The sequence below is a fragment of the Elephas maximus genome, chromosome X (genome assembly GCF_024166365.1).
Source record: "Elephas maximus indicus isolate mEleMax1 chromosome X, mEleMax1 primary haplotype, whole genome shotgun sequence".
Taxonomy (NCBI): domain Eukaryota; kingdom Metazoa; phylum Chordata; class Mammalia; order Proboscidea; family Elephantidae; genus Elephas; species Elephas maximus.
In genome coordinates this window covers 123,988,135-124,013,443 of record NC_064846.1, presented here as the reverse complement: position 1 = coordinate 124,013,443, position 25,309 = coordinate 123,988,135, and the positions used below count along the sequence as shown (strand labels likewise).

Sequence of the window (25,309 nt, the reverse complement as noted above, 5' to 3'; positions counted from 1 at the left end):
AATGAATAGTGCTTTGCAAACTATAACATAATTTGAAATTGCCTGGTGGTTTTTAAATGCCAAAGAACCTATAAAATACATATATATGAAAAAAGTGTGCCCGTGTTTGTGTATATTTCAGTCCCTGTGGTACCTGTGTCTGCTTGTATGGCCTGAAGCACCTCTCTGCTCTCTGGCCCTTTCCCAAGTGGGGGACACATTCCCCACATGTGGTTGTGTGCTGTGAGGGACACAACAGTCATAGGTGGGCAGTGGTATCAGAAAAGGAGAAACAGATTGAGGGATGCAGGTTGGGGTGCTTCTGAAGAAGCCGTAGCCAGCACTGATGGGGCTCGGGCAGGGAATGCAGCTGAGGACGAGGGGACACCAGAGGAAAGAGAGTAGGAGCAGCAGTAGGCACATCACAAACTGCTATGTCACTGTTCCTGGGCCCATCTGCAGCTGGGCTTTTTCCGGTGGCCTCCTCCCTGAGGCCCAGGATTTCTTCTAGACAGGCCTCTCCACAGACAGACCCTCATGCCCAATCAGGTTTCTCATGGAAGGGGGGGGGTGAAGGGAGGAGACACTGCTAGGGTCACTGACATGAACACAGAGTCTATGACACATACACACAGCACAAATGGGCCCTAGTGACATCACTGACACACACAAAATATCCCAAACGCACTTATTCATTCTCTCTGTCGCACACATATATCATCACTGACATTGTTCCCTTACAAATGTCAAAAAGAATTTCTCTCAGACCCACACATTTTCATCTATAAAATGATGATGAGTTCAGAGTATATCATTGTTTATCAAACTTTTTTGACCACAAGTGTAGTGGGTATTTGTGGTCTCCTCTTCAGAGCCAATGCATCCATCTCCCAGCTGCTGGGAATATCAGCTGTTAACAGCTCACAGCTGTGTCGCCACCAGGACTTACCCTCTGTCACAAGCAATTCCCTTGGTCAAGGTTACACTTACTTTCTGAGGGTAACACACGGCCTATATTTGGTCTATGAGAGGGTACAAAGGCCGGCCTTCTTGCCTCAATATGGGCTGACTCTGAAGGGCCCTCACAACTCCAGAGCTCCCCCTAGGATTGGCTGAGGCCTCTGATGCAACCTCATTGTGGGTCAGATTCTTCCTCTGCTCAATCCTATCCTTCTTATAGGTGTTGATTTCAAAGTTGTTGGTTCCAATACACCTCCTGCATGTAAATCTCTGCCTCAAAGAGTTCCCAGGGAACCCAAACCAAAACAGTGGGCAAGAGAAGTGAAACTACAAAGCAGATTCTAATGCAATTCTGGAGCTGGATCATCCAGCAGCCAGCTGTGGATGAGGCTCCATCATATCACTGGTGGGAGATGTAGCACAGATAGCCCCTGGCATGCTGTAGCAACGCAAAGGGCTCTGCAGCAGTTCCAGGCTACGGCACAGCAGCCCTGCCACTTGGGTCATACGATCTGACGTACTGATACTGGAGGTATCAGTAGTAGGAAAAGATGCAGTGTGGAGTTTAAGAAAAGCCCAAGTGGGAGAATTACAACATAGGCCCCTGGGGTTCTGCAGCAGTAGTGTCTTTAACCGATAGTGGACTGTAATGGAATATCAGTGGGAGGGAATGCACTGGCTGATGAAATATCCCTGGCACTTAAAAGGTATCAGGGAAATGTTAACCAGACTTGGGTGACTATTGGCTGAGAACCATTGATTATCTGAAGAATGATATGACTCTCTCAGGGTGAATAATCATCAATTCAAGGCAAAATGTGAAAACCAGAGGGCCTCCTTGGGCTGCATTTAAGGAAGCCCTAATCCCCTGCAGCCAGAGGACAGAGAAGGGAAGACCAGGCTCAGGGCTTAATTGTAAATGTAGCAGAGCTTCAGAGATGGTTCAATTATCAGGTCTAGCACATCTCCTATGCCATGCTCAGGGTCTTATAGGGAAGGAATGAGACCCTGAAACTTGGGATGGGGATATCTGGGCAGAGGCAGTTAAAAATCTTGACCTTAAAGATTCACCTGATTCCACTGGGCCTACAGAAGTAGCCCACTCTCCGTTGTTAGAATATAGAGCTTCCCTCTGCTTGAAGATAATGCAGAGGCCTCAAATGAAGCAGTTGCCTTATAAAACATTGCTTGCCCCTCTCAGAAACAAAACCCACCTCCTCTCTTGGCAACCAGGGTCAAATTCAACACACTTGACTGGAAAGGTTCTAGACTTGCAAAGCAAGGAGGGGAACTATATGTAGAAGAAGCTGAAGAATCCAGCTAATATGCACTGGCAGGAGCTGGGAAGGAATGCATGGGACTGAATCCTGAGGACAGTGGATCCAGGGGGTAGAACATAAAATTGGAGTACTCTTCCAGAATACAGAATTTAAAACCTTGGTAAAGATCCTAGAAGATGGTGCTAACACACTGCTAGGATGACTCTTGAAAAATTAGAAAAAACAGTGGCCCACACTACATGAAGCAGAAATGCCAAAACTTCCATGGGAGAATATGGAAGGAAAGGACTTGGAGAAACAGCAATGCTAAGTAGATACACTATCGAAGTCTGAAAAACCCACCAGCTGACTATGTTCTACGAGAGGACTCAGAGGATATACACAACTTAACAAAGCAATAAGGAATATGCTTGTAAGAGTGGCACCAGCAATGTTGAGAAACACAGAAGGGGTAATGCAATAAATGAAGTCCTGACCCAGGTCCTGCTCACAGTGGGTCCACTGGGTTCATAGATCTACCCAGTAGTTACTTCCCCAGTTCACAAATGCATAATTGGAATGGGCATAATTTTCAGTTGTCAGAACCCTTTGGCCTGTGCAGTAAGAGCTTTTGTAGTGGTGAAGACCAAATGGAAGCCTCTGAAACTGCCCTCCCCTCCTGATCAAAACAGTAAATAAAAAGCAATATTGTATACTAGGGGTGATGGTGGAAGTTAGTGCCACTCTTAAAGATCTAGAGGGTGTAGCGCTGTTGGTCCCATCATATCTCCATTAAACTAACCAGTTTAGCTCCTGCAGAGACTGGATGGATCCTGTAGAGTGACTGTAGACTACTGTAAGCACAATCAAATAGTATCCCTGATTGTAGCTACAGTACTGGACACACTAGAGCAGATTAGTAAGATCTCAGGTACATGGTATTTGGCCACTGATTGGGTGAATGCATTCTTTTCTCTTCTGATTAGAAAAGAGGATCAGAATCAATTCATATTCATGTGGGACTGACAACGATATTCCTTTATGGTCTTGCCACAGGACTATATTAACTTTATTCCTGTGCCATAATCTAGTCCAAAGGGACCTGGAGCATCTGGATATCCCACAGAATATGACACTGAACCACTATATTGATCACATCATACTGACTGGGCAAGATGAACAAGAGATGGTCAGCACATTGCCTTGGTAAAACACATAAGGGTGGGAGATGAGCCCTACAAAGACTCAGTAACCTGCCACATTTGTAAAATATTTAGGGATCCAGTGGACCAGGGTATGACAGGATAGTCCCTCCAAAGAATAGGGCAAATTATTGCATCTTGCATGTCCCACCACGAAGAAAAAAAACCACAACACCTGGTAGGCCTTCTCAGGTTCTGGAGGCAGCATATTCCACACTTGGAAATACTGCTCTGACCCATATATCAGGTGACACTCAAGGCTGCCAGCTCTGAGTGGGGACCAAAGCAGAAAAGGGTTCTGCAGCAGTTTCAGGCTCCAGTGCAAGCATCCCTGTCACTTGGGCCACATGATCTGGCAGATCCTATGATATTGGAAGTGTCAGTAATTGGAAAATTCAGTGTGGAGCTTATGAGAAGCCCAAGTGGGAGGCACTGAAGTTCTGGAGCAAGGCCATGCCATCTGCAGCAGAGAATTATACGCCTTTTGAGAAACAAATCCTGGTGTGGTACTGGTCTCTGGTAGAGACAAAACGCTTGATCATAAGGCACCAAGTGACAATGCACCCAAAACTGTCCATTATGGGCTAGGTCCTGCCAGACCCACCAAGTAATAAAGTCGGATAGGCACAGCTGCCAGGATCAAGCCCAAGCAGGACCAAGCAAGTTGCATGAGCAGTTAACCCAGATCCCCATGTATTCCACAATTGTGCTAGTGCCTCTCCCTCTGCTCACTAATGGGATCCCTTACAACCAGCTAATGAAGGAAGAAAAAACTCAAGCTTTGTTCATAAATGGTTTGACTTGGTGTGGGTGGAAGCCAAAAAGAGATACTGGTTGCACTATAGCCCCACTTGGAGTGACCTTGAAAGAGAGTGGCAGAGCTACGAACGGACAAAGCTTTGAGCTGTGTACCTGGTCGTTCACTTTGTGTGGAAAGAGAAGTGGACCAAGATTCGAATATACATTCACTTATGAGCAGTGGTGAGTGGCTTGGCTGGTTGGTCATAAGGCCTGGAAGAAAAAAGTGTTGGAAGATTATGACAAGGAGGTCTGGTATAAAGGAATGTGAGTGGACATATTGGAGAAGGCAAAAAGTGAGGAGTGGAGATCTTTGTATTGCATTTTAACACCCATCAGATAGTATTCACCATGAAAGTGGCACTATACAAACAGGTAGACCAAATGAGTCAGCCAGATAATGTGAACCAGCCTCTATAATCAGCACATGGTCACATGAATAAAGTGGCAATAGTAACAGAGATAGAGGCTATGTATGTGGCCAACAGCATTACTGTCAAATGTCCAACCTGTCAGCAACAGAGACCAACATTGAATCCCTGATATGGCACCATCTCTCTAAGAGATCAACTTGGTAACAGACCAGCTTTATGGTTTTGCCACTGGGCCACTTCCACCCTGGAAAGAGTAGTGATTCATTTTGACTGGACTACTACTGTATATATGGGTTTACCTTTCCAGACTAAAGGACCTTTAGCAAGCATCATTGTCCAAGGGCTTACACAGTGCTTGCTCCATGAGCATGGGATCCTACATAACCCTGAATCAGACCAAAGGACACACTTTACAGCAAAAGAGGTGCAAAAGTGGGATCCACTGATCGCATAGCACACCAACCAGAAGCTGCTGGCACGATAGAGTGATGGAAAAACTTGTTGAAACCACACAGCTAAGGCCCCATCATGGAGGTGATATCATGAAAGAATGGGATACCATCCTCCAAAACACAGTGCACACTCTAAATCAATGATCACTGTATGTGCTATGTTGCTAATGGGTAGAATACATGGGTCTGGGAACTCAGCAGTTAAAGGAGGAGTGGCAAAGCTTACCATCATTCTCAGTGATCCACTTCTGGAATTTGTGCTTCCTGTTTCCTCAGGGTTCTGCAGGGTTAGAGGTTCTGGTTCTCCAAAGGGGAACACTGCTACTAGGGGATGCAGCAAGAAACCCATTAAACCATAAGCTATGGCTGATACCTGGGCACATCAGGTTTCTCAGGCCAAGGGACATGAAGAGGAGTCACTACCTTGGAAGGGTTACTTGACCCTGATCATTAAGAGGAGGCAGGGCTACTGCTACACAGGGGGAGCAAGGAGAAATGTGCTTGGCACCAAGGTGGTCCATTTTAGCATCTCTTGGTACTCCTTGTTCACCTTTGATGGTAAATGGACTAGTGCAGCAGCCACAGCCTGAGAATGGCACAGTGGCCAGGGTCTCAGACCTCTCAAGGATGAAGGAATGGATCACCCAACAAGTAAGTCACTGAAACCAACAAAGGTGCTAGCTGACGGTGAAAGGAATCTAGAACGTATAGTAAAGAGACAGTCAATATTTATGGCCTTGAAATCAACTGCAGCAGCAGAGGTTATAGTTTGTCCCACTAACCTTGCTCTTTTAAGTTTCTCCCAGAAAACAAGAGCAATAAGAATCCTGGAAATGCTGTTCCCAGATGGGGTGAACTTACTATAAGAAAGAAGCAAATGGGTCTGAGCAGTACAAGTGGTGGAGTGTGTGCTCCACTCAGATTCCCTCTCCTTCAGGTATTCATATCCATCCCCCAGTTTCTGGGAATACCTGTTGCTGAAGGCTCACAGTTGCGTCCATCACTAGGAATTGTCCTCTGCAGGGATTTGGAATTCGCCTCACCCAAAATTATGCCTCCTCCAAGGGGGCAGCTTACAGCCAATGACTGACTGATGCAGGACTACAAAAGCCTGGCCACCCCACCTCAACTGGAAAGGAATGAGAGTGGTGAGGTTTGGTGGGAAAGGCATCAGACTATACTTAGGCATTCACACTATTACAGAGTTCATACAACCCTTCCTTTACTCCCAGATGAAATTCCTAAAGCTTTCATGGTTCTGAAAGTCTGCAAGTTGATGACGCAGAGGTCTCTGTTGCCCACACTAGTGGCCTAGTGTACACAGGCTCTCTCCCTTTGTCCAATCCACCCCACATGTAGTAGGCACTAGATAAATATTTGCTAGATTGACTGGACGAAAAGACTGGAGGTGCTGCTGGGATAAAAGGAGGCTTCTGGGGTGCATAAGGGGAAGCGAAAGATCTTTCACTGAAATTGGCAGGTGCCCAATAAATGCTTGTTGGACAGATAAGAAGAAAAAAAAGAAAGAAAGAAAACACTGGAGTGGCAACTATGGGAAAGGGACAGAGACTTATCAGTATTTAGCAGGTTAATTAATAAGTGCCTGATGGAATGAAGGAAAAAGCAGCAAAGAGACTGCCTGGAAGTGGGGAGTGGAAAAGGGAGGTCTAAAGGAGGGTGGTTACCAACATATGGCAGGAATCTCATTAAGGCTTGCTGACTTCAATGGAGCAAATTTAAGCAAGAAGATGGCACCTGTGTGAGTGGGTGTTGGTGAAGAAATTATAGCAGTTCTCAATAAATGTTTTATAGATTGATGGAGAAAAGAGTGGAGGAACCTACTGCAGGAAGTGGAATGTGGTTCTTTGAACAGCAAACCAGTTGCTGCAGAGTCGATTCTGGCTTATGGCAATCCCATGTGTGTCACAGTAGAACTGTGCTCCATAGGGTTTTTAATGGCTGATTTTTCAGAAGTAGTTCTCTAGGCCTTTCTCCCGAGGTGCCTTGACTCAAGTTGCCAACCTTTCAGTTAACAGCTGAGCATGTTAACCATTTGTGCCACTCAGGGACTCCTGAACAGCATAAAGTAGGAGATTAATAAGTGCTTTCTGGATTAATTGGGAAAAAGGGAAGTTGGGGAGATGGCCACTAAATGGGGAAGAGGGCCTAGCCAGAATACAGTAGGTACACATTATGAGCTTTTAGGATTGTGTAGTGTGAAAGGCAGGATGAAGACTATTAAAGGGGAATTAGGGATACAAGAGTGGGGAGAGAAGAGGTACTGAATATGGGCTTCTTAGTATACAGTTAGTGCTCAATAAATGACTGTGGGGTTGAACAGAGGAAAAGGTATAGGCAAGCGAGACAGCGGTTGAGATTAGAGGGAAGGGGAACTGAAGGAGGGTTCTTCCTAGTATATAGTAGTGCTTAGCATATGCTTCCCACACTCTGACGCATAGGAGGTACGCAATAAATATTTGTGGAATGAGTAAGTGGCTCTGAACAGAGGGAAAGGCTGTTGGGTAAGGGCCTTATTGAATACCAGCTGTTTATTTAACCAATAAACAGCTGGTATTCAATAAGTTTAGGTTGAAGTCAACCCTTGGAGAGAGCTCTTGAAGCAGGGGCAGGAACTTCTACAGATACGGAAAAGGGAAGATGAGAGTGACTCTTACATAGAAGGTGTTCAATAAATGTTTACCAGCTTACATAGAAGAAAGGCCCTTTGGGATACAGATTCAAGGTTGGGAGAGGAAATCCTGGGGGATGCTGGAGGGAAAGGGATAACCCCTATAATTTGGGCTCTGGGTTTACCAAAGGAAGAGACTTTGGGGAAAGGCCTTATGATTGGGGCAGGTTCTCCCAGTGGTAATAAAGGGGAGTGTACTCCCAATAAACAAAAGGCACTGCATGCATGCTCACTGGCAGAAAAGGACTGTGGGGTGGAGGTGCGAACATAGGGCACACAGAAGACACACTCCGTAAATACTCACAGGAGCCACTGTAGGAAAATATCTTTGGGGAAAGGTGATTAGAATGGAACACATGCAGGAAAGAGCCTTTAGGGAAGGCTCACACAGCAGGCGGTTGATAAATGCTATATGGACCCACTAGAGGAAAGGTCTTTGCAGAAGTAGCTTGAGAACAGGGGATAAAGGAGAAACTCAGTAAATGCCTTGTAGATCCATTGCAGGAAAAGGTCTTTGGGGAGAGAATCTGAAGGTGAGTCACACACTGAAGGTTCAAAAATGCTCATGGAGCTCATTGGAAGAAAAGGATTTGTTTGGGAAAGGGGCTTGAGGATGGGGCATACAGCAGGCACTTAACAAGTGCTTCCCAGACCCGTTGGAGGAAAGGCCCTTTGAAGAGGGGGCCTGGAGTTGGGGCACACAAAAGGCATTAAATAAAGGCTCACAGAACCCATTAAAGGCAAAGCTTTTGGCAAGAATCTGGGGTGGATACACAGCAGGTCCTCAATCAGTGAGGAATAGTTTAAAAGGTCTTTGAGGAAGGGCTTGTGGGTGAGACACATACCACAAACTGGATACAGGCTCACAAGATCCATTAGAGAGAAAGCCTTAGGACAAGGGTTGTGGGAGACAGGGCACATATCAGGCTCTCAATAAATATTCAGAAAATTAATTGAACCCAAAGGTCTTGGGGAAAGGCTTCTCGTTGAGGCACACTTCAGGTACTCTAAATGTTCACAAGATCCATCAGACGACAAGGCCTTTGGGGCGAGGGGGGGGGAGCCAGGGCACATGTTAAGCTCTCAAATGCTCACAGGATGTACTGAAGCTAAAAGCTTTGGGGAAGGAGAATAGGGGAAGAGGTACACGGCAGGCGCTGGCTACCTGCTCCCTGTATCCATCGACAAGGCTTTGGGGGAAGGGATACTAGGGCGGGGCACGCAGGAAGAGCCCAGCGTAATATTTAAAGGAAAGGCTTTGAGGGAGGGGGCCAGGTGCCAGGTATACAAGCGGTGCTTTATAATTGCTCAACGCGGGACGATCTGGGGATCCAAGTCCGCGGGAAGACGTCCGCGGCAGTGGCTTACCAGTCGGTGTGCGGCTCGTCGATGACCAGCAGCACCCTGGCGGCGGCGCCCCCGCGGCCTACGCTCCCAGAGCCGCCGCCCACCTGCTCGCTGAAGGTAGCGGCAGCGGCCGCAGTGGTCTGCTTGACCGCGTTGGACAGCGACGAGAAGAAGCCACCGCCGCCTGAGGACCCGGGGCTAGGGGCGGCTGGAGAAGCCACAGGGGCGGCCGAGGAAGCCCTCTCGGCAGCAGCGGTTGCGGGACCAGGCGTGACCCCGGGGCTGGAGGCAGCGGGCGGCGGCGGGGGCGGCTGTGGGCGCTGCAGGTCTGTCATGTACCCATTTGGCAGATTCGCCATGAAGTTGCTGTCCGACAGGCGGCGCCGCAGGTAGTTCATGGCTGCGGCGCTGGGCAGGGGGTCCTGCGGGCAGTCTGACCAGAAGCCGCGGGGGCGGACCGCGTGGGGCCCAGGAGCACAGCTGCGCTCTCAGGTACGAACTCCTCCGCTGCCCGCTGCAGACTGAGGAAGCGCGGAGCCGCTGCCGCCGCAGCGCGCATGGTCGCGCCCGTGCCTCCCTATCTCGTGCGCTGTGTGGTGCAGTCCGGCTGGGCTGGTGGCGGCGCGGACGCGACCAAGGCGGCCAAAAAGGGGAGTTTGCGGAGGAAGGGCGAGTGACGTCAGTGCACCTTCAGAGTTGGGACCGCGGTGGAGCTCGAAGACAGGCGGGGGCGGAGGCGCTGTCCGCGGTGCTGAAGGCAGCAGTGCGCACGCGTAGCGCCGCATCCTGTTCCCCCTCCCCCTCTCTGATTAAAAAGGGATGCGCAATTTGGGGGGTGGGGGCAGGGTGGGTGTTTTTTTTCCCGGAGGGTCTTGGCCAGTGGTCAGGCAGGTCCCCCACCCTGCCTCATTCTGGTCCTCACACCTGCTCGGTCACGTAGGATTCTCTGCAGATACTCGTTTCCAGTGTTGATGCTCACAGCAGAAGGCATTTGGGGGAGGGAGTGGAGGGCACATTGGAGACACAAAAGTGGAAAAATAATCCCCTCATGGTGAGATGTGGGGTCATCTACACAATGCCCCGCGAGCAGATCAGTCTGCCACGTCCTCATAGGCTCAGCCAGGCAGAGAGAAGGGTGCAGGGGCGGCGTAGGCAGCACCAGACATGCGGAGGTGGACATTTGCACAGGGTACAACACCCTTGCTGTGGATGGAGGGGGCTCTGGAAGCACACAGGGAATAACACACACGTGGAGGTACATAGAGATACACACAAATATAAGGAAACCCGGGGACATGCACAGAGAACACACCCAGATACAGGTATATACACAGATACACAGGGTAACACACATGGGCATGTGTGCACACACGCGCACGCACACACACACACAGGCACCATACAGACACAGGGAAACTCACACGAGCATGCAAACCTAGATAAAACACACACTCACAGAATAACAATCACGGACACAGATCTATAACACACACCTACTGTCTGCAGCTCTAGTCCTGATGCTTGTCACTCTCCCCCCACCGCCTCCCACATACATTTGCTCCATATGCCACCATTCCTCTGCCTTGAACACAGCCAAAGACCATGCTAACCATCCATTTTCATCAGTCCTCATGGCTGTCTCTCCCTGGACCCAAGAACTTCCCCCAGACAGAGGCAGACCAAGCCTAGGGCATGCGCACAGTAGGTGCCAATTAATATTTGCCAAATAAGCAAACGACCTTTATAGTCGGAACAGAGGTGAACTGTGGAAGCCATCCTGTCAGCTCCTACAAGACCCTGACTACAATGACTAAGCTGTTTACATGCATTGTCTTGCTCAACCCTCACAACAGTCTTATGGAGTGGGTAATATAATTTCCATTTTACAGATGAGGGAAACTGAGAGTTCAAATTTATTTCCAAAAGGTCATATTCACTTTGTGATTAATACAGCTTTTTTTTTCTTTTAAGAATGTGCTAGGAAGAGGGAATAGCTAATGCCAGTGTGGCTGGAACCAAGTGATTGTGATAGGAGATGAAGTCAGAGAGAGGCCAGATTAGGTATGGCCTTGTGGGCTGCAGTGAGCAATGATGGTGGGCCAGGTGAGATGGCAGAAGACATGGTGAGCAGTAGGCAGATTTGCGGTCTCTTGTCTGCAGGATTTCCAGGTAAATCATCCACTTCTTCATTTGTTCCTTCTTCATTCATTAAATCATTGGCCCATTTAAACAAGGTAGTAATAGTGTGGGGTCTGGAGGCAGAGTGCCTGGGTTCAAATCAGGCCTCCACCATACCCTTGGGAAAATGACTTAACTCCTTTGAGACTTGGTTTCCTCATCTGTAAAAAGTAGATGATCATCTGACCCACCTCCAAGGAAAGGAGGAGGAAGGGGTGGCCTCTGTGCCTTTGCATGTGCTGTGCCCAGGAATGCCCTTTTCCTCCCTCTTTCTTGGCCACCATCTCCAGGAAACACCCCACCCTCCCTCTCAGATTCCATCCCTCTTCCCCTAGGCTACCACAGTCCCTATGTCAAACACTTCCCAAACCATCCTCTACATACCTCCTCTATCCCAGCTAGCTCCAGTACCACTTCCAGGTCTTTGATTTCACTATTCCTTCCCCCTCCCTCCAGGATGCCCTCTCTGGCATTCCAAACCCCAGTGTTCCCCAGATGGGGAACTCCCCCATGAATTTGGGCATTTTCCAATGTTTTAAAATATGTGCTCCCCAGTTTTTTGCTCAGTAACTGAAGAAAACAAGCTGTTTTGGAGCCACGGTGCCTTCTCTGGGGACAGGAGAAGCAGCAGGCCTGCAGTCCTTTCTGGCTTCTCTGAGCCCAAATTTGGGCTCCTCAGGAATCTGTCTCCAGGCTGTGCCTCTTCTCAAGGGTCCCATTCCCAGTACTCATGCCCCCCAGGCCATCCCCTTTCCCCAGGTGGCTCAATTTCCAGAAGTTAATTTTTTGTAGATTGTTTTGTAGAGGAATGAGGATGCTCCCCAGGAGTGTCTGAATTCCCCAAGGCAGAGATAAGATGACTCTGCACTGTCTTCATCTTCTCCAGCAGGAATGTGTGTACAGAGGGGACTCCAAGAATAATTTCTTTGCTGTTTATCAGTGACCAACAACTCTGAAACACACACCTCTGACATATGTTCGTATTCAGTACTATACCTATGATTATAACTCACATACATACATATCCATGCCATTATCTAGAGCCCTAATCGCTTGCACAGCCCATAATGAACACCCTCATAACGCAGATGACACATACACACTTTCACATGTCCTCCCGTAATTCACACTGTTTTAACCCCCACACAGTTGTAAGCCCCTCACCATATATACTCAATATAGTTTTAGTTCATACATGCCCTCTACCTAGTGCACTTGTGCACACACCATAATACACACACTTACTCACATACACCTTGAAGTCATAAACCACACATACTCAAACCCTGCCCCCTACACATATAGTGCAAGCGCATCATACATCCCTAATACTCACATGCTTATGTAACATGCACACAAGCTCCGTTATAAACCATAGCCACAATTTTCCACGCCCTGTGGCTTAGTACATCCTTAATTCGCACACACTTGTGTATTTGCATCACACATGCTTACACCATAACGCACAACTCATACACACACATGCAAAACACACACACACAACTTACGCTGCTATGCCTCCACACATCATTATAACCCACATACACACCATATGCATTCAAGACACCCTGAATTCACACACTCACCTGTACACCCATATCACACATACACACATGTGGACACCTTAATGTGCATGCACACACACACCTATAACTCACACATTAGGGCACGCACACAGTTGTAACCTCATACATATGCCACATACACATATAGTACAAACACATCTGTAATTCTTACACAGACTCATAGGCCTGCATATCACACATACACAAAGATACGCACTTCATTATGCACACAGCCAAACTTCTGTAAACACACACACCTCTCTTGTACCCTGTAGCAGCAATCAAAACTCCTTATTTTGGCCCGGTCTTTACGGACTTTGTCCTCACAGCACAAAGCCCTAAACTCTGCTCCTGACATTCAACACCTGGCCACAATCCATGGTGTTTCAGAAATGTCCAGCCACTAACTTTCTGTACCTGTTTCCTCCTTTGTAAAATGGGGATAATAATACTGGCCTGCATAGGTTTGTTGTGAGGATTAAATAAGTTCATGATATGAAATGCCTTAAGACATCACCAGGCACACAGTGGGTACTGTTAGCTATTACCACAATCATTATATTTATGATTTGTCTCATCACCAGGGGCCCAACATTCAGTTAAGTGCTAACGAATGCTAAATGAATGAGCAAATGTTAAAAGCAATGGTGTCTCGGTTTGCTTACCTCATGGTGGATACTGGTACTGCTCTGACTCCTCATTTTTCATATCTTTCATGACATCCAGCACTATTGCTGTTATACAGTACATGCTAATAAATTTGAATAAATGTTCAAACGAAAGGATAATTTTTTCTGAGTCTGTTCCCTCTGTCTGGAGATGGGTATAGCTCAGACATCTCTCCTTTACCTCCCCACCCCCAAGATGTTCAGCCCTGGCTGTCCTATAGTCATTAAAAAAAAAAAAGTTACTGTGGAGTCGATTGCCACTCATGGAGACCCTGTAGAACAGAGAAGAACTGCCCCTAGGGTTTCCAAGGAGCGGCTGGTGGATTCGAACTGCCAACCTTTTGGTTAGCAGCTGAGCTCTTAACCACAGTATCACTAGGGCTCCTTAGTATACAGTAGGAGCTAATAAATGTTGAATGAATGAGCAAATGCTATAAAGCATCTGTCTCAGCTGTCCTCCACCTCAGATGCCCAGACCTAGTTTTAGTATACAATCGACACTAATAAGTGTTGAATGAATGACCAAATGCTAAGCGAATGTGTCTGGGTTTGTTTGGGGCGGAGGCGGGGGGGGGGCGGCTAGTCCGGCTGACTCCACCTTCTCTTTGCTCCCGCCCCAGCTCAGACTACGTCACAGACTCTTCCTTAGACCGCCCCCGCCTCGCAGAGCTATTTGCTGCGGCTAATTGTGGCACTGGAGCTGAGTCGTTGGGAGTGGTTGGGTGCAGGTGCTCGCGCAGTGGGGCGCCAACCCTGACCACACTTCTGCCTAGGTTTAACTCCAGATTGGCGCGGAATCGACCAAGCCAGATTCCGGTGGGTGGTAATTTAGGGATTGCTTCAGGAGGCGGGGAGATGGCAACGATAAGCACTGCTGGAAATTCAGAAAGCGCCTGCCAGGGCGAGCAGCCAATCACAAAACGCATAACGCGGAGCTCTGCAGAGGGACGAGCTTGGCGGCCTGGGGCACCGGGGTGTTAGACATTGGGGTACTGGCAGCAGCGATGGGCGATCCGGGCTGGACACTGGCCTTAGCTGCTGCTAAACTGCAGCCGCAGCGGAAAATACCGTTTTCCACAACAGGCCACCGCGACTTTGCCCTAGAAGATGCCCCCCTCCTGGGGAAGGGAATGGGAAGTTTCCCTTCTTCAAGGAACTTTGAAGAGCCCAAAAAGGCTGGTTTATTGAGGTCTGGGAAGTCAGGGGATCAGAGTTGAAGGAAGAGGCTTTACGGCTTTCCGTTCTCAGGGTCTTTGCAGGCAGGCACGTGTAGACATGGCCGCTTCTCCTCCACCACCAGCTTCTGCCCCTGCATCTCCTCGCACTGTGGCCACATCTTCCCCCAGAAGGTCACGTTCTTCTCGCCCTGCCCTTCCACCGTGGAAACAGTGGGCCTGGGGTATGGCAGAGGGCGTACAGGAGAAACTCAGGGAAGGCAAGAGTGGATTCAACAAACTCTTATTGAGTAGTGTGCCCAAGGCTACTTTTTAGCTGTGAGGTGTTAAGCAATTTAGCCTCTCTGTGCCTCAGTTTCCTTCATCTGCAAAATGGGAATAGCAACAACAATACCACTCACCTCACCAGGCTGGGTAAAGTGCTCAGAGCTGTGCCTGGCACATAGTAAGTGTTCAATAAATGCTGGCAATTGTTACTTGACATGAGATACCCTCCCTTACCTACGAAACCCTTTATATCTCTCCCCACTGCACCCTGGGGAAAAAAAAAAAGCCTTTTCCTAACATTCAAGGCCTTGTTGTTGGGCCCAAACCCCTGCCCCCAACCCTGATCTCTACCTCCCCTCTACTTTATCCAGACTCAGTCCTATACCCAGAAAAGTCTTTGCCTGGGTTATTTTTCCCACTTGGCAGGCCCTCCATTCACTTCTACTCTGATTCTCTCAATCAGTCATTCTTCTGTTTACTCCCTCACTCAGTCAAGTCCTTCGTGCCTCCACTCAACACCCCTAACTCATTTTCAGGACACCAAACCCCACAGCCGGGTGACCACTTCCCAGATAGCAGACCTTCCACAAGTTGGAAACAGTCCACTTAATCTAATAGTTTGATGTATGTAGAAATAAGAAGGGATGAATGAATGAGTGTTTTGACCCTCTCCAACACCTGGGCCACTCTGGTCACAGGGAAACACTTCAGGTGGCTAGCTATCTGTTTCCAGGACTACACTCAGGGTCTTGATGCTGGGAATGCCTTTTCTGACTCCTACCTGCTTGAGGAGGCCCCATCAGCTTCCTGGATCCAGGTTGAGGTGACAGTCCCTTTTCCATGCACAAACTGCCCCTCATATGCCATCTGTCAGGACACTACCCACCTGGGATTCCTTTGGGGATCCACGGGATCTGGTTCTGTGTGTCTGCCAACTGTTGCCTAACAACCCTTGGAATGAGGCCTGAGTGACTAAATGAGTAAATCAAAGCACGGGCAATTGAGAGATAAGAGGAAATGCACACATGAAGGACTGAGTAAATGGCAGAATGTCTGAGTGACTAAATGAGTGACTGAGGAGCATAGAGACTACTAACTCTTCCCCAATATCTTTTTTCTTGTTTTCTTTAGTTTCTGCCCTCTTTTTGCAGCTGGGAGATGGCACCCACCGAAGCAGGAACCTTAGACCTAGCAGTAGAAGCCCTGGTTGGTGGCAGCTGACTCCCCGTCCTGACTGTCGACATATCACAACCCCCTCCTAGGCACACTCTGCCCCCTCACTCACGAGAACTTGGGGAATGGAGCTGTGCAGAGGCGCTGGCGGGCACGGGTGGGGTTGGGTCCACAAGGAGGCATGCACAGGCCCCAGGTACTCCACTCCGACCATGAACCTTTCCCTGGAATGAGGGTCACAGAGTCAGAGTTGGAGGTTTCAGTGGTAAGAGAGGCTGCAGGGACATGGGGTCCATGGCAGCAATTCAGTGAACCCTTGTCCCTGCGTGGGGTGCCCTGCCTTCAAATCATAGTCCGTGGAGGCACTCACAGCGGCAGCGATTGACATTGTAGCAGTGCCGGATATCCTGCTGCTTCCCGACACACCGCTGTCCGTTGAATTTGCGGCCCTTGCAGTCCCTCGACCGTGTCTGCTGCCCCGGGATTTCCTCACAGCTGATAAACTTCATGTTCCGGCGGGAGCAGGTGGTCCACTCCCCCCAGGGCTCCCACTCTCCGTCCACTGCAGATACAGGAGCAACAGGGGCTCAGACCAAAGCAGGGAGCCAGCCAGGGAGTTCAGAGGAAGGAACAAGGGCTGGGAGTGGGAAGGGGGTGATCAGATGTGGGAATAGGGGATGAGAGGCGGAACTAAAGTGTCAGAGCCAGGAGTGGAGGAATTAGAATCAGGAACAAGGCATCAGCAGCAGGAACCAGGCAACAGAGATGGGTAGGAGGGTTTAGGCATGGAAATGGTGTGTTCTGAGGTGCTGACCAGGGCAGGGCTCAGCCACGTTGCAGACGTGGGTCCGGGTGGAGTCACCAGCACAGAAGGGACCTCCGTGCTGGGGCAGAGGGTTATTGCATGTCCGCCGTTCCAGGGTCTGGCCCAAGCCACAGGTCACAGAGCAGGGGCTGGCAGGGCTCCATGGCCCCCATCCTCCAGCCACTGTTGGGGGGAAAAGAGAGTGAGGAGAAAGGGCACCTCAAACTACACCCCGCAGCCCCTGGACTCTCAAGGCGGAGTGCCCTCAAATGAAGAGCTTCATGGTCACATCATCTGAGATTGCTATCCTTTGAAGCGGGAGAGTATCTTTGCCCTGGATCAAGAGACACATTGGCAGAGTGTCAAAGGCTTCATCCCTGCATACCTGGACATGGAGGCAGGCCAGCACAGCCCCGCTGCTCATAGGCTGGCCCTGGGCAGGGCTTCCCAGGAGGCTTCGTGGAGGGCTCAGGAGCAGAACAGGTACGGCTTCGTCTCTCCATGGGGACATGGGGTCCACCGTGGCAGGAGCCTGAGCAGGGATCCCAGGGGCCCCAGGTGGCCCAGGCCCCATGTACTGTGATAGGTGGGGGCAGGCAATGTCAAGTGCGGTCATGAGTGCTGAAGTCCCCCCACCTACCAGCAGTTTCCTGCTGTAACCCCGCTGGCCTACCCTGAGTGGCCCCCATCAGTGCCCTGTGGCTGCCCTTACTCACTGGGGCAGACCTGCTGAGTGTCACAGGGCTCTGACTCGTGTGCCTCTCCTGGACAGTGGCCCCCACACTTGGGGATGGGATTGTTACATGCTCGCTGGCGGGTCCAGGTTCCTTTGGAGCAGGTGACAGAGCAAGGCCCCCAGGGCCCCCAGTTGGACCAGCCACCCATCTCTGTGGGGGAGAAGAGAAAGGGGCACATGGAGGTGGGGTGTCATCCAGGGCTCCTCACTTCCTCACGTGCTCCACATCTGGTCTATAGTGAATCTCATCCCCATATCCTCTGTCCCCACACCTGGTCCATCATCATTGTTTGTCTAGACTACTGCAATAGCCTTTGCACTGGTCCCTTTGCTTCCCTCTCACCACCTACAGTCTGGCCCCCTCACAAAAGTGAGAGATCCTGTCACAACCCAAATCAGATCACATATCTCCTCTGCCTACCACCCTAGTCACTCAGAGTAAAAGTCAAAGTCCTCACCGTGGCCCTGCGGCCCTACAAGATCAGGCCTCTGTCATTTCTCGGCGCTCACCTCCCATCACTCTCCCCCTCATTCACTCTGTCTACACTGTCCTCCTCCTTACTGTTCTTCTCAAACATCAAGCACAATTCCACCCTCAGGATTCTGCACTGATTGTTCCCTGGGCCAGGTAATGGGGAATGTGTGCCCACCCGGCCAATCCTACTCACCAGGACAGCACGGCAGGTCCTCGCAGGCCTGCAGCTGCCACTCAAGAGTTCCAGGCTCCACCTTCTCAAAGCACTGCCCACCCCAGCCTATACAGCGTCGGTACCGCAGCTGGGAGCCCTCAGAGCAGGTGACCGAGCAGGGGGCCCACACGGACCATGATGACCATAGTGGGGACCTGTGGAGAGGGGCATACACGTCCCATCCTGGTGCAAGCTGGTGCAGTGAAGGCAGCAAGAATGGCATGTGGGACTGCACAGTGTGGGTAGGTACACATGGGGTGCTGGATAAATGTGTGTGGAATGGATTGATAAGAGCACCTACCTCTTAGGGATATTGGGTAATTGCATAAGAGGTGGGTATACAGCAAGTGCTTAATAAATGTCCCTTATCTTCATGATCAGGGACCTGGAGTCACTCTTGGAAGTCCCTAAGGACAGTGTCAGGCATGCACTAAGCAAACATAAGGACTAGGGGCCAAGAACTGCAGTCAGAAACCAACCAAGCCACCACGCTGCATGGTGACAGGCAAACAGCAAGTGCTTAATAAATAGGAGCCATCAGCCTGATTAGGAACTCAGAGCCCCCCTCAGAAATACCCCAGATCTACCACCAACCACACACTGTAGAGCACTGTGTATGCTGTTAATGCTAAATAGATGTGAACTGTTGACATGACCAGGGGCCCAGAGCTGCCCTCAAAAATTCCCAAGCTCCCCAACTCCACAAAGTATCTGGATATACAGCAAACATTTAGAAAATATATCTGGTATACAGTAAGGGCTCAATAAATGTAAGCTGGCATCATGATTAGGAGACTGGAGCTACCCTCAGAAATCCTCAAGCTGCCTCCACACCCCTGCAATGCATCTGGTACATAGGAAGTGCTCAGTGAAGGTGAAGTGTCACAAAAATTAGAGGCCTAAAGCTGTCCTCAGAATTCTCCAAACTCTCCTACCCCCACACTGTGTCAAGCACGGAATAAATAAGGACCGTTATCACAATTGGGGGACTAGAGCTACCTTCAGAAATCCCTGATCTGAGCCCTGCCCCATGCTACAATACTTCTAGGATGTAGGAAGCACTCAATATATGTGAGCTATGGCAGTGGTTCTCAACCAGAGGGGATTTTATTACCCCCCAAGGGGCATTCGGCAATGTCTGGAGACATTTTTGGTTGTCTCAACTGCCGGGCGGGGCTGGACACTGACATCTAGTGGGCAGAGGCCAGGGATGCTATTAAACATCCTAAGTCATCCTATAATACACAGGACAGCCCCCAAACCGAAGAATTTTCTGACCCAAAATGGTGCTGAGGTTGAGAAACCCTGAGCTATGATCACCAACAGAGCTTCAGAATGACCTTTGGAAATCTCAGAGAAGGAAAGAGCCTGGTCCTGGGTCAACCCTTCCAGTCTTTTCTGCCTCCCCACACTCCCCTGCCCAAGATTCCCCTTAACCTGCATGCCTGACAGAGCCCACTGCCCTGCTCCTGGAAAGCGTAGGCAGCGTTGAGACAGCAGTCTTCAGCACTGACACCTCCCCCCAGGAGGTCCTTGCACTTGCTGGAGGATTCCTCATACTGGGTGAAGCACAGTACAGGGTCCGAGCCTATGACAGGGTGAGGGGGTGGGGCATGATCAGGGATGTGGTTGGCCCAGGCACCCCTGGGGGCCAGCTGAACCGTTACCCACTTACCTGTGGCTGGCAGGGTGAGCAGCAGCAGCAGCAAACCAGAGGCCTGCGCTTGGGAGGTCATGTTGAGCAGGGTGCCACCACCAGAGGAGACCTGCTTTTGTCTGGGCTAGCCTGCCTCCTGGAGTCAGCAGGGAAAGGGGAACCAGGCTGTAGGAGGAACTGGGAGGGCAAAGGGTGGGAGGGGGTAGGGGAGGATGTTGTGCAGACCTCTTCAGCTCTGACCTCTCCCTCATCCCCTCTGCCCCTGAGCCTCCTCCTCTACTCTCCCCCGCCCTATTTCCTGAGTCATTCTCAGTCCTGTTTTGTTTGTCACTCTATCCCCAGCACCTCACCCCTGCCTAGCAATCTTTCAGTGCTTAATGCTCCTTGGACAAATTCTTCCTGAGGAGAAAGGGAGCATAGGAATTTGGAGCAAGACAAACTTCCTAGCTGTGTGATTTTGGGCAAGTCACTTAAACCTCTCTGAGTCTCAGTTTCCCTATTTGTAAAATGCATAATCTCTACCAAAGTTACAAGGTCAATCTCGTGGGTTGTTGAACAAGGTTGAAGTGCTCAGTGTGTCCCTCTTCAAGGGGTGGAAGGGGCATGGAGGTAATTGCTTCATCCTCTATCCTGACTTAACCTCTAGCCCTCCTATTTCCTGATGTAATAGTTGTGGTGGGGAGGTCAACACAAGGGAAGTGAGAAAGGGAAGTAACGGGACTCTGGGGAAAAGGTTTCAGCAAGAGTGAGTCGAGGTATCTACTGCTCCATGGGACCAGTTGGGGCCACCTTTAGGGTCTGGGGAGCCGGTGGTTAGGAAACATTTCTGCCATGTTCCAGCAGAGTAACCTTGGGCAGGTAACACTCCCCTCTCTGTGCCTCAGTTTCCTACTCTATAAAACGTGCACATCAACAGCACCTACATCATAGGGTTTGTTGCAAGGATTGGGAGTTAAGATTTTAAAAAGTACTTAGAGCAGTGCCTGGCATATAGTAGGCACTCTGTGTTTGTTAAATAAATTCATTCAACAAACATTTGTTGAGCACCTATTGGGTGCCAAATGCTATTGTAGGCATCGGACGGAGCAGAGAACAAGAGAGACAAAAAATCCTGGCCCTTGAAGAACTTAACATTCTAAAAGAGGAGATAGTAATAAATGTCACCTCCCTCATGGAGGCCTTCCCCAACTACCCTTCTAATATGGCACCCCTGTCACTCTCTAGCTCAGTGGTTCTCAAACCTTAGTGTGCATCAGAATCACCTGGAGGGCTTGTTGAATCACAGATTGCTAGGCTCCACCTCCGTGTTTCTGTTCATTAAGTCTGGAGGTGGCTCAAGAATTTGCACTGCTGATGTTGCTGGTCTGGGGGACCACACTTTGAAAACCACTGTTCTAGTCTCAGACCCCTCTTTGTTTTTCTTTGTGGGTCTCCTTTAGAGAAAACAATTCTACATGTTCCTTATTTTACTGTTAATAATGAATTCCTCTTCAGCTCATTTTCCATGCAGGTAAAACTGAGGTCCACAGACTTGCTATCTATGCCCTTTTTTAACAAGCCCCAATGGGTGAAAAGGAGCCCTGGTGGCACGGTAGTTAAGCACTTGGCTGCTAACCAAAAGGTCGGTGGTTTGAACTCACCGACTGCTCTGCAGGAGAAAGATGTGGCAGTCTGCTTCTGTAAAGATTACAGCCTTGGGAACCCTATGGGGCAGTTCTACCCTATCCTATAGGGTTGCTATGAGTCAGGATCGACTCACTGGCAATGGGTTTTGTTAATGAAAGAAATTCTAAAGCCCACTTTAAAAACAGGAATCTTTTTAATTAACAAAAAGGAGGCTAAGAAAGATGTGCAGGCAATGTCTTATTTCCCTTGCATTAATGGAGGGAAAAATGCCATTCTGCAAATTAAAACAGGATAAAATAATTTGATTTGGTCAGGTGTTAAAAGAGAATTTTCTCAAGAATATCAGTCTTGTTTTATGGGTGATAAGGTGTGTGTTGGTATTCATATCCGTTACAGATGTACTGTTCTCTAATAATATACGCCTGTCTTTTAAAGTGTGAGTTTCACACACTCACAATTTCCATCACTCATACCCCTTCTCACTCAGTGAACAAAGCAGTCTTGTTAAGGTTCTAAGACTTCAGACATCAGTGCTGTGCTTCCCTGTGAAAACAGACTCACTCCCAAAGAAACCTGTAATTCTGGTTGGTTGCTTTATTTAATCACTGTTCTGATAATAACGTTATAATTGATAACTCCTGTTCCTAAACTTCATGAATACTCAGGATTCCCTGTGGAAGAGGACTGTTGGCACTTTCATCTTCTCCTACAGTTGTTTAGGCAATAAAATGATTACAGATTTCTTATTTAAACAAAGAGTGAGAGAGTCTTATCTCATTTAATTATTGAATCAAATCAAACCAAACCAAACCAGTTGCTGTCCAGTCGATTCCAACTCATGGTGAGCCCATGTGTCAGAGCAGAACTGTGCTCCATAGGGTTTTCAATGGCTGATTTTCCAGAAGTAGATTGCACAGCCTTTCTTTAAAGGAACCTCTGGGTGGCCTTGAATGGCCAACCTTTTGGCTAACAGCCGAGTGTGTTAACCCTTTTGCACCACCCAGCACCTCCCAACTACTGCATCACTACCTGATACTATATATTTGTTTCTTGTCTGTCTCTCTTACTAAAATATCAGTTCTACAAGGGCAGGGATTTTTGACTGGTTTGTTAACTGCTGCGTTTGGAGGCCTAGACCAGCACCAGCATACAGTAGGCTCTCAATAAATGTCTTCTGAATGACCATATGAAACTTTAGAGATTCTAATCTGTGCTAAGAGCAACAGTCTGGGCTGGAGGTAAAAAAAAAAAAAAAGATGGGCATCATCAGAGGATAAGTAGTACTTCAAGTCCTAGGACTGGATGGGGTCACCTGGAGAGGGCTTGTGAGAGGAGAGAAGGGAGCCTGAGGCAAAGCCCCGGGGAACCCCAGAATTTAAATTTTGGAAAACTGGGAGAAGCCAGCCCAGGGGCCTGAGGACGAGGGGTCAGGGAAGGAAGAAGACAAATAGGAGAGTTTTTCTACTAGGCCAGGCACATTCAATTGGTGGTCTCTCATACACTGTCTCATTCAGTTTCAGTCATTTTCTCTCATTTTTTTTTTACCTACACAAACACAATTCTGAATTTACAACCTCTAAAAAAAAAAATTTTTTTTTTTTTACTATAGTCTCGGAAACCCTGATGGCATAGTGGTTAAGTGCTACAGCTGCTAACCCAAGGGTCGGCAGTTCAAATCCACCAGGCGCTCCTTGGAAACTCTACGGGGCAGTTCTACTCTGTCCTATAGGGTCGCTATGAGTCGGAATTGACTCGACGGCACTGGGTTTGGTTTGGACTACAGTCTCTCCCAAACGGGTTCACATACATACTCAATCACACAGTCTTAGACACTCTCTCAGTCAACACTCACTCAAGCAGTTATTTTCTCTGTCACTGACTCACAGTCTTACTACAGTCACCCACTAACAGTTCCACAGAATCGTAACAGCTCATATCGTGTCTCATTTGGTCACTCTCACTAGTTTTTCACATACACACACAGTCACATACACAAATAAAGTCCCAATTTACAGTCACCACTAGCCTTTCATGAAGTTTCTCACACCTACACAGTCGTCATCTCTCATACCCCCTTCTCACTTAAGCCAGTTTTCCACACACCATAGTCCCTGATTATAGCCTCTCCTAGACTCCTATGAAGTTTCACACTCATACACAACCATACTGTCTCACATTTCAGAACAAGGGGATAATGCATGGTTTAAAGTCAGGAAAGGTGTGTGTCAGGGTTGTATCCTTTCATTATACTTATTCAATTTGTAATGAACAAATAATCTGAGAAGCTGGACTAATATGAAGAATGGGGCATCAGGATTGGAGGAAGACTCATCAACAACCTTGCTTGCTGAAAGTGCACTTACTGATGAAGATCAAAGACCACAGCCTTCAGTATGGATTACACCTCAACATAAAGAAAACAAAAATCTTCACAACTGGACCAATAAGCAACATCATGATAAACGGAGAAAAGATTGAGGTTGTCAAGGATTTCAATTTACTTGGATCCACAATCAACACTCATGGAAGCAGCAGTGAAGAAACCAAAAGACCCATTGCATTGGGCAAATCCGCTGCAAAGGGCCTCTTTAGTGTTGAAAAGCAAAGATGTCACCAAAGGTGTGCCTGATTCAAGCCATGGTGTTTTCAATCGCCTCATATGCGTGCGAAAGCTGGACAATAAATAAGGAAGACCGAAGAAGAATTGACCCCTTTGAGTTGTGGTGCTGGTGAGGAATATTTTGAATATACCATGGACTGCCAGGAGAACGAACTTGATGGCAGCTAACAACAAAAATGCTGTTGAGTCAGCCCCAACTCATGGTGACCCCACGCACACCAGAACAAAATGCTGCCCAGTTCTGCATCATCCCCATGATTGGTTTCAGATTAGACCCTTGTGATCCATAGGGTTTTCATTGGCTGTTTTTCCAAAGTAGATTGTCAGGCCTTTCTTCCTAATCCATCTTAGTCTGGAAGCTCTGCTGAAACCTGTTCGGCACCATAGCAACACGCAAACCTCCACTGACAGATGAGCGGTGGCTGACCATGATAAGGCGCTTGGCTGGGAACCGAACCTTGGTCTCCTGCATGGAAGGTGAGAATTTTACCACTGAACCACCACTGCCCTCTATAATCCAGTTGACATCAAGTTGACTCCAACTCATGGTCACCCCATGTGTGTCAAAGTAAAACCGTGCTTCATAGGGCTTTCAATGGCTGATTTTTCAGAAATATATCACCAGGTCTGTCTTTTGAGGCACCTCAGGGTGGACTCCAATCTTTTAGTTAGCTGCTGAGCACATTAACCATTTGTACCACCCAGGGACCCCAGACTGTAGTAGGAACAGTAGGTCAGATATGAAATATACGAGAAAATGACTGTGAGGGAAAAATGATTGAAAGGCTGAATGGATGGCTGAGAGTGTCAGAGAGATTGTAATAATATATGCATGTGAGACTGATCGTGAGACTGTCAAGCATAGATTGTATGTGAGGAAAAATATGAGAGAAAACAAGTGAGACAGACTGTATATGTCTGCATGGAACTTCATGAGACTTTAAAAGTGACTGTAAAAACTGGGAGAAACTGAGAAAATAGCTGGGACTAAATAAGGGGTTGAAACCGTTTGTGTGTATGTGATAAACTGACTATGGAGAAAATGATGGAGTGAATGAGATGGGGTGTGAGAGACTAATGATTGCGTGTG

General features: G+C 48.5%; 2 protein-coding genes across 3 annotated transcripts in view; both read right to left on the bottom strand.

Moving 5' to 3' along the window:
• Window positions 1–9,562, bottom strand: part of SYN1 (synapsin I) — a 67,176-nt gene extending 57,614 nt beyond the window's left edge. For both annotated transcript variants that reach the window (XM_049871330.1, XM_049871331.1), the window contains exon 1: window positions 9,082–9,562. In XM_049871330.1, coding sequence (XP_049727287.1) covers window positions 9,082–9,458 — 377 coding nt within the window. In that variant the 5' untranslated portion in view covers window positions 9,459–9,562. The remainder of the gene's footprint in view (window positions 1–9,081) is intronic.
• Window positions 9,563–14,619: 5,057 nt separating this feature from the next.
• CFP (complement factor properdin) lies at window positions 14,620–20,131 on the bottom strand. The gene is made up of 9 exons (XM_049871305.1): window positions 19,992–20,131; window positions 19,754–19,904; window positions 18,296–18,471; window positions 17,608–17,778; window positions 17,277–17,468; window positions 16,901–17,074; window positions 16,457–16,648; window positions 16,199–16,310; window positions 14,620–14,865 (listed from the first exon to the last, which is right to left on the bottom strand). Exons 1-9 carry the CDS (start codon window positions 20,050–20,052, stop codon window positions 14,700–14,702), a joined length of 1,395 nt encoding a protein of 464 aa, XP_049727262.1. The 5' UTR covers window positions 20,053–20,131; the 3' UTR covers window positions 14,620–14,699.
• Window positions 20,132–25,309: the final 5,178 nt, after the last annotated feature.

Bases quoted from the DNA above. Each gene is read 5' to 3' on its own strand.
- CFP (XM_049871305.1), bottom strand. From the start codon at position 20,052: ATGACCTCCCAAGCGCAGGCCTCTGGTTTGCTGCTGCTGCTGCTCACC. The intron at 19,905-19,991 runs GTAAGTGGGTAA...ACCCTGTCATAG, and splicing joins GCTCACCCTGCCAGCCACAG to GCTCGGACCCTGTACTGTGC. The intron at 16,311-16,456 runs GTGAGTGCCTCC...CCCTCATTCCAG, and splicing joins CAATGTCAATCGCTGCCGCT to GGAAAGGTTCATGGTCGGAG.